General features: G+C 37.2%; 1 protein-coding gene across 1 annotated transcript; it reads left to right on the top strand.

The window, feature by feature from the left end:
- The first annotated feature begins 1,919 nt into the window (after window positions 1–1,919).
- LOC147003408 (vomeronasal type-1 receptor 4-like) lies at window positions 1,920–3,280 on the top strand. Its single transcript, XM_085840984.1, has one exon. The coding sequence runs from the start codon at window positions 2,366–2,368 to the stop codon at window positions 3,278–3,280; it is 915 nt and encodes a 304-aa protein (XP_085697110.1). The 5' UTR covers window positions 1,920–2,365.
- Window positions 3,281–8,473: the final 5,193 nt, after the last annotated feature.

Genomic DNA, 8,473 nt, shown 5'->3' with positions numbered 1-8,473 from the left:
AAGCAAGTGAAAGATCTGTATGACAAGAACTTCAAGTCTCTGAAGAAAGAAACTGAAGTTCTCAGAAGATGGAAACCTCTTCCCTGCTCATGGATTGGCCAGGTTAGTATAGTAAAAATGACTGTCTTGCTGAAAGCAATCTACAGATTCAATGCTATCTCCATCAAAATTCCAACTCAATTCTTCATAAAGTTAGAAAGGGCAATTTACAAATTCATCTGGAATGACTAAAAACCCACTTTGTCATACTAAAATGTCCTTGTCTGTACATGAGAATATACAAGACACCAGATCACATTTCCAGACACATATTGTCTGTCTGGAAGTACTTGATTTTAACATGATTTTGCAAAAAGGAAAGCATATGGTGCAATGTACCAACCCCCCACTCCCCCAGGAAATGCATGTAAGAAATCTCTTGATCTCCTCTGGAGTGTTTCTTTCTACTCTTGATGACAACATCAATTCAGAACTTAGATCTTTTAAAGGAAACTTGACTAGTCATTAAGATCTAACAAACTCTTGGCATCATCCTTAATTACCAGAAAGTGAAAATGATGATTTGCTCTGGGGATAAATGTATTTTATTTCATTAGAGGTATTGCAACATCCCCACACAGACACAATAAATAATATCACAGATAACACAGTAATGGGCTCTCTGAGTGATGTCAGGGCCACACACTGTCTCTTCATGAGCTCTGATAGTGGGTCTCAGTCAGTGATCAGTGAATCACTTCATGGAAAATATGTGGCAGGTTAGGATTTCTTTTAGACCTGTCTTCGGAAATAGTTACACAGAAAAGGTCATCAAACAGAGTGGAATTCAGAACTCTGTTTCTGCAGTAACTCTCAGAAGTAGGCCTTCATCCCTGTGAGCATCTCCATCATTGATAAACGTAGGTGAGATTCCTGCAATTGTAGATTTTTGCTTAGACTAGATTACTTATGCAATCAATGGTGTTTTGTAGAACCAACATTAATCATTAGAATGACTTCCTTTTTATCTCCAGAGTTTACCTAATCATGTCAGTCATTTCCTTTGTGTAAAAAATGTCTATTCCATGGCTCAGGATTCATTGAAAAATTTCTTCCACCTGACGACTATATGTGAGAGGACAGGTTTTTAAATGTAGGATGATGGCTTATTTTTTCCTATGGACAGCAAAATAAACAAAGTAAGTTTCAGAGTAAACATGATCTATCTGAAACTGAATTTCAAAAAAGAATCTGTGTGTGTAAACACTTAAACTGTAATTGTTTCAATGATTTCAGTTGTGTATGACAAAAACTGTAGATTAATCAGTTTTGTGTACAGCACCTAATTCCTTAGAAAAATAGATAAAGTTCAGATATTTATAAATTAATGATTCCTAATTCCTTAGAAAAATAGATAAAGTTCAGATATTTATAAATTAATGATATGCTTGGGTTCCAGACACTTTTATCCTACATATATGATATATGTGTAATTCAAGTTTCTTCTATGTGAGCAGAATAATAGTGACATTTTCAGAATCATTTTGCATTCTATCATTATGGTAAAGATTGTAAAAATTTATTAAAACTAGATGGATTATTTTAGGGGGACATTCTTCAGTTTCATTCTTTTTAAAAATTATAACGATTAAATTTGTATTTTGTTCTTTAAAGTTTTATTCATTTAGTATTTCAAAAATTTGTGTTTTGCCTGCAGGTATAGCAGTAAATACCACATCCCCTTTAATTGGATTTACTGACAGTTGGACGATGTCATATGGTTGGTGGAAATTGAACTAAGGACCTCTGGAGCAGCAAACAGTGCCCTTAATTGCTGAGCCATCTCTCCAGCCTATTATTATTATTATTTTTCGGTATACTTATTTTATTTTATGTATATAAATATTTCGCTATTGTGAATTACAGGAAATACAGGAAAAAAGTGCCATAAAAGTCAATAGACACCATTAGATCCAGAACCAACTATCAAAAACCAAATTTGTTCTTCTTAACACATTATTATAACATGAGGAAAAATGCTGAATTCCAACCAAGCAAAAATACATGCTTGTCTATAAATGTTAATTTATAAATATGAAGATCCCATATGGGTTAAAATGTGGGTCATGTTATTGACCAATAGAGATAGTGTTGCATCATACACACAGACCCATCATAAGGAAAGACAAAGTAAAATAGTTGTAAAGTTGATATTCTGGATCAATGTTCATGCAGTGTTTGCAGTCAACATGACCATACAGATAAAGTAGAGCTGCCCTTCGTTGGGGAAAATGACTTCAAATAAATCTAAAAGGTCAGGATTTGAGAAGACTCAACCAGCACTGCCAACCTAATCACTATTCTGTTGTCCAATGAAGTTGTCTCCATGTTGCTTCAGAATAAATCTGTGAAAATCACAGAGGAAGTGGCTCTTCAGATCCTCTTGCTTTGCCAGGTTGGGGTTGGGACTGCAGTCAACATTTTTCTGATTGTTCACAATTTATCTCCAATCTTGAATGGATCTCAACAGAGACCCATAAAAGTCATTCTAGCCAACTTGGCTGTGGGCAATATCTTGATTCTCTTCTTTGCATTTCCAAACAATATGACAGTTTTTGTTCCAAAGGAGCCCCCAACTGATCTAAAATGTAAACTTGGGTACTTCATTTGCCTGGTGGCTCGAAGTACAAACATGTGCTCCACCTGCTCTCTGAGCACTTATCAGCTTGTCACTCTTGCTCCTGGTACCTGGGGTAGGGTGATGCTCCATGGAAGAGCTCCCAAATTTGTGAGGTATACTTGTTATAGTTGTTGGTTGTTCAGTGTCGTAAATAATGCTCATATTCCAATGAAAGTCAGTGGTCCTCAGAAAACATACAATGATACCAATACTAAAAACAAATGGGTTTGCTCCACCTCTGGTTTCAGTATAGGCATGCACATCTTGTCATTTGCCCATGATGCGGTGTTCATCAGCATCATCATCTGGAGCAGTGTCTCCATGGTGATTCTCCTGAACAGACACCACCAAAGACTGCAGCATATTCAATCCCCCAATCAGAAGCTCAGAGTTCATGCTGAGACTAGAGCATCCCACACCATCCTGATGCTGGTGGTCACATTTGTGACCTGTTATCTTCTAGACTGTATTTGTACATTCTGTCACATTTCTTTTGTGGACTCTCGGCTCTGGTTGAGACGTGTCAAAGAAATTTTGGCTGTAAGCTTCCCTACCTTTTCTCCATTACTGTTGATCTTTAGGGATCCCAAGGATCCTTGTTCTCTGCTATTCAGCTGCTGAAAATGACAGTCCAAGTGACAAACATTCCTCATAACTCTCCTAACAGCCATCAATGTTCTGGTGGAATGCATTTAACATGTTTCTTGGCCAACTGTTGCCGAGAGCCTTAGTGCTGTATGTAATTTGATGTTAATTCTGTTCTCTTGGGAAGGGTTGTGAACAAGCGATGAGTCAGCACTCAGGTGGTTTCCTGTAAACCATTTTCCCATTTTAATAGGTAAAATAAAGGCTATAGCTAGTGATGAGCAGAGGAAGGGAATGTGGAGCTGAATTTTAGGAGAGAGAAGAAGGAGGGTTGGGAGAGAGGAGAGGAGAGGAGAGGAGAGGAGAGAGAGAGAGAGAGAGAGAGAGAGAGAGAGAGAGAGAGAGAGAGAGAGAGAGAGAGAGAGAGAGAGAGAGAGAGAGAGAGAGAAGGATGGAGGAGGAGGAGGAAGGAAGGGATGAAGGAAAGTAGAGCAGAAGCATATGGCCTGGAGAAACTGCAAGTTATAAGGGGTCTCATAGATAGGAAAGATGGTAGTGAATTAGTAGATTTGCCCAATCTAGGTGCACAGTTTGTATTCATTTTAATTGAGTAGTGCTTTCATTGCTGGGGCATATTTGGGTTGCAGAATTATCAATACAGCCCACTAGTATAATATGAGCACTATGGAGTTTGAGGTGGTTAGATTGTCGTGCAATACTTTGCTGCTCATACTAGAGCTGCATATCCAGATGAGCCTCTGATGCAGAGAAACTGTTTCATATTTCTCTGCTCCTTGAGAAAGGAAATAAGAAATGACAACAGAAGCCAGTAATCACAAAAATTCAAATTATTTTAAGAAGTATTTGCTTTAGTTTTGCTGTGTTAGAAGATGAAAGATAATACTAGAGTACATATTCTTGATAATCTTTTCATTTTCATAGGGCTGCTATCTTGAACAAAATAATTCTTTTTATTTGAGGTATTTTTAGACATTTTATCTCAAATCCATGGGGCTAATAATCCACATTTAATGTCAATTGTCAGACACAAATTTTAGTAGAAAAAGGAGATGTGTGTTTGACCTAGAACAAAATAAAATACCTGAACAAAAATAATATATTATGCTGCATTTTGTGCTTATTTCCACATGTATTAATCCCAAATGCTGGCATGTTACTTAGGAAAATATACTATACAATGAAACTTGCTTCTCATGCATACAGGTGCATTTACTATGCTAAAGAAAGTCTTGCTTCTTTTCCCATGAATTTTGCTTTTTATCACTGAAAATGAAAACTAAGTCCTAGTTTTCATTTTCTTTCTCCTTTTTTCTATTAATTAATAAATTTGCCCAGTTTGCATCATAATGCTACCTCACACTGCCTAGTCTCCTTTCATAAAATCCAACCCACTATCATCCCTCCCCTTCTCCTTTGAGAAGTTGAAGGCCTTTCCTTTGGTATCTCCTAAACCAGGCACATTAATTTTCTGATGGGCTTGGTGCATGTTTTCCACAAAATGACCCACAAGACAGCCCAGTTTTGGAAACAGGATCCACGGGCAGGCAACATATTTAGGAACTGTTCCTGTTCCAGTTGTTGGGTGGATCTGTATGAAGGCCACATTTCACATCTGCTATCTATGTGTGTGAGGGGTCTAGATTCAATCCCAATATCCTCTTTGGTTACTGTTTCATTCTTCAAGAAACCCCAATTATCCAAGTTACTTGACTGTGTCAGTCTTCCTGTTCCTGTGGAGTTCCTCTCCCTTTCAGGAGCCTCACTACTTTCCCCAACTCTTCCATGAGACTCCTCAAGCTCAGAACTGTCTTTGGCTGTGGGGCTCTGAATCAGTTTCAGCCAGCTGCTTGGAGGATCCTCTCAGAATACAGTTATGCTAGACTCCTGTCTGTAAGCATAACAAAGAATCATTAATATTGTGAGATACTGGTACATGCCCATGGGATGTGTCTCAAGTTGGGCCAGTTATTGGATGCCCAATCTCTTCATCTTTAGTCCATCTTTGTCTCTGCATTTCTCCTATACAGGACAAATTTCATGTCATAAATTTTGTGGGTACACCTGTGTCTGTATAACATCACTGTGTGTCTGGACTGTTTACAGGAAATGGCTATTTCAGAATCTATGTACCAACCACTAGGAGTACCAACTAAAGTCAAACCCATAGACTCTTAGGTGCCTTCCCAATCCTAGGTCTCTGGCACCTCCTAAAAATGCGCCCCAAACCCCATCCCATTTCAAAAGCTGATTTCCATTCATTATGCCAGCCTTCTGGCCCTCACTTCTGTAACTTCCCATACCTAGTCATGAACATCCCCAACTCCCCACCCCCTTCTTCCTACCATCATGTTCCCTTCCTTCACCTGCCTTATTTGTCTATTTTATTTCACTTTGTGAAAGAAATTCAAGCATCATCATTTGGGACTTATTTTAAAGCTTCTTTGGTTTTCTGGAAAGTACCATGTACTTTATATATAATATCCACATATAAATGAGTACAAACCATGATTGTGAGATTGGGATCTGAGTTATATCATCTAGAGCAATATATATATATATATATATATATATATATATATATCATATATATATATGACATATATATATGATATTGTCTTTACATTTCAAGTGTTATCCCCTTTACAGGTTTCCCCTCTGAAAACCCCCAATGTATCCTCCTTATCAGTTGGAGCATCTTTTGTGTATATGTCCAGGGGTGGTATAGCTGGGTCCTCAGGTAGTACTTTGTCTAATTTTCTGAGGAAGCACCAAACTTATTTCCAGAGTGGTAGTACAAGCTTGAAATCCCACCAGCAACGGAGGAGTGTTCTCCTTCTCAACATTCTTGCCAGAATCTGCAGTCAACTCAGTTTTTGATCTTAGCCATTCTGACTGGTGTGAGGTGGAATCTCAGAGTCGTTTTGATTTGAATTTCCCTGATGATTAATGATGTTGAACATTTCTTTAGGTGCTTCTCAGTCATGTGATATTCCTTGGTTGAAAACTCATTTTTTAGCTCTGTAACCAATTTTAAATAGGATTATTTGGTTGCTGGATTTTAATTTCTTCAGTTATTTGTATATATTGAATATTAGCCCTATAACCTGTGTTTGACTGGTAAAGATCTTTTCCCAATCTCTGGGTTGCAGATTTGTCTCATTGACACTGTCCTTTGCCTTACAGAAGCTTTGCAATTTTATGAGGTCCCATTTTTAAATTTTTGATTATTTAAGCATAGGTTATTGGTGTTCTGTTCAGGAAATTTAATCCTGTGCCAATGTGCTCTACACTGTTACCCACGTTCTCATCTATAACTTTCAGTGTATCTGGTTTCATGTGGAGATCCTTGATCCACTTGGACTTGGATCAATTTGCATCCTTCTAAATCATACCACTAGTACAGCCAGCACCATTTGTTGAAAAGGATGTCTTTTTCCCACTGGATGGTTTTAGCTCCTTTGTCAAACATCAAGTGGACTATACGTGTCGGTCCATTTCTGGGACTTCATTTCTATTCCATTGATCTACCTGCCTGTCATTGTACCAATATCATGCAGTTTTTATCACAATTGCTCTGTAGTAAAGCTTGAGGTTAGGCATGGTAATTCCACCAGAGGTTCTTTTATTGTTGAGAATAGTTTTCACTATACTGGGTGTTTTGTTATTCCATATGAATTTGGAAATTGCTCTTTCTAGGTCTGTGAAGAATTGAGTTGGAATTTTGATGGGGATTGCGTTTAGTCTATATTTTGTTTTCAGCAAGATTGTAATTTTTACTATATTAATCCTGCCAATCCATGAGCATGGGAGATCTTTCCATCTTCTGATATCTTCAATTTCTTTTTTTCAGAGACTTAGTTAGAGTCATGGAAAGGTATCCTATATTATTTGTGAATATGGTGAAAGTTGTTATATTTCTATTTTCTTTCTCGGTCTGCTTATCCTTTGTGTAGAGAAAGGCTACTGGTTTGTTTGAGTCCACTTTATAGTCAGCTACTTTTCTGAAGTTGTTTATCAGGTTCAGGAGTTCTCTGGTGGAACTTTTGGGGTGACTTAAGTATACTGTCATATAATCTGCAAATAGTATAATCTTGTATTCTTCCTTTCCAATCTATATCGCATTGATCTCTTTTTGTTGCCTAATTGCTCTTACTAGGACTTTCTCAGTATCTAATGAATGATCATATGTTTTTTTTTTCTTTGAGTTTGTTTATACAGTGGATTATGTTGATGGACTTCTGTATATTATCCATCCCTGCATCTCTGGGATGAAGCCTAATTGATCATGATGGATGATCATTTAGATGCGTTCTTGAATTTGGTTTGAGAGAATTTTATTGAGTATTATTGCATGGGTGTTCATATAGAAATTGCTGTAAAGTTCTCTTTCTTTGTTTGGTCTTTGTTTGGTTTAGGTCTCAGAATAATTGTGGCTTCATAGAAGGAATTGTGTAGAGTTCCTTCTGTTTCTTTTTTGTAGAATAGTTTGAGTTTGGTCTTTGAAGGTCTGATAGAACTTGGCACTAAATTCATCTGGTCCAGGGTTTTTTTGGGGGAGGGGGGATACTATTAATGACAGTTTCTTTTTCATTAGGGGATATGGAATTTCATTAATCTAATTCTGATTTAATTTTGGTGCCTGGTATCTGTCTAGAAAATTGTCCATTCATCCAGGCTTTCCAGTTTTGTTGAGTTTCGGCTTTTACAGTAGGATTTGATGATTTTTGGATTTACTCATTTTCTCTTGTGACTCCCTTTCCATTTCTGACCTTGTTAATTAGGATACTCTTTCTGTGCCCTCTATTTAGAGTGGCAAAGGGTATATCTATTTTGTTGAGATTCTCAAATAACCAGCTCCTGTTTTGGTTGATTCTTTGTATTCTTCTTTTTGTTTCCATTTGGTTGATTTCAGTCCTGGGTTTAATCATTTCCTGCCATCTACTCCTCTTGGGTAAATTTTCTTCTTTTTATTCTAGTGCTTTCAGATGTGTTGTGAAGCTCTTAGTGTATGCTCTCTCCAGGTTCTTTTTTAAGCACTCATATCTATGAGTTCTCCTCTTAGCACTGCTTTCATTGTGTTCCAAAAGTTTGGGTACATTGTGGCTTAATTTCATTAAACTCTAAAAAGTCTTTAATTTCTTTATTTATTTCTTAATTGACCAAGTTGTCATTGAGTAGAGCATTGTTCAGCTTCCACTTAAATGTGGC

The sequence above is a fragment of the Mus caroli genome, unplaced genomic scaffold (assembly GCF_978045245.1).
Source record: "Mus caroli unplaced genomic scaffold, Mus_caroli_1 scaffold_8, whole genome shotgun sequence".
NCBI classification, from domain to species: domain Eukaryota; kingdom Metazoa; phylum Chordata; class Mammalia; order Rodentia; family Muridae; genus Mus; species Mus caroli.
The sequence above is the reverse complement of the archived record's forward strand: the minus strand, read 5'-3'. Positions and strand labels throughout refer to the sequence as shown.

Coding starts and splice junctions, on each gene's coding strand:
- LOC147003408 (XM_085840984.1), top strand. CDS start 2,366: ATGTTGCTTCAGAATAAATCTGTGAAAATCACAGAGGAAGTGGCTCTT.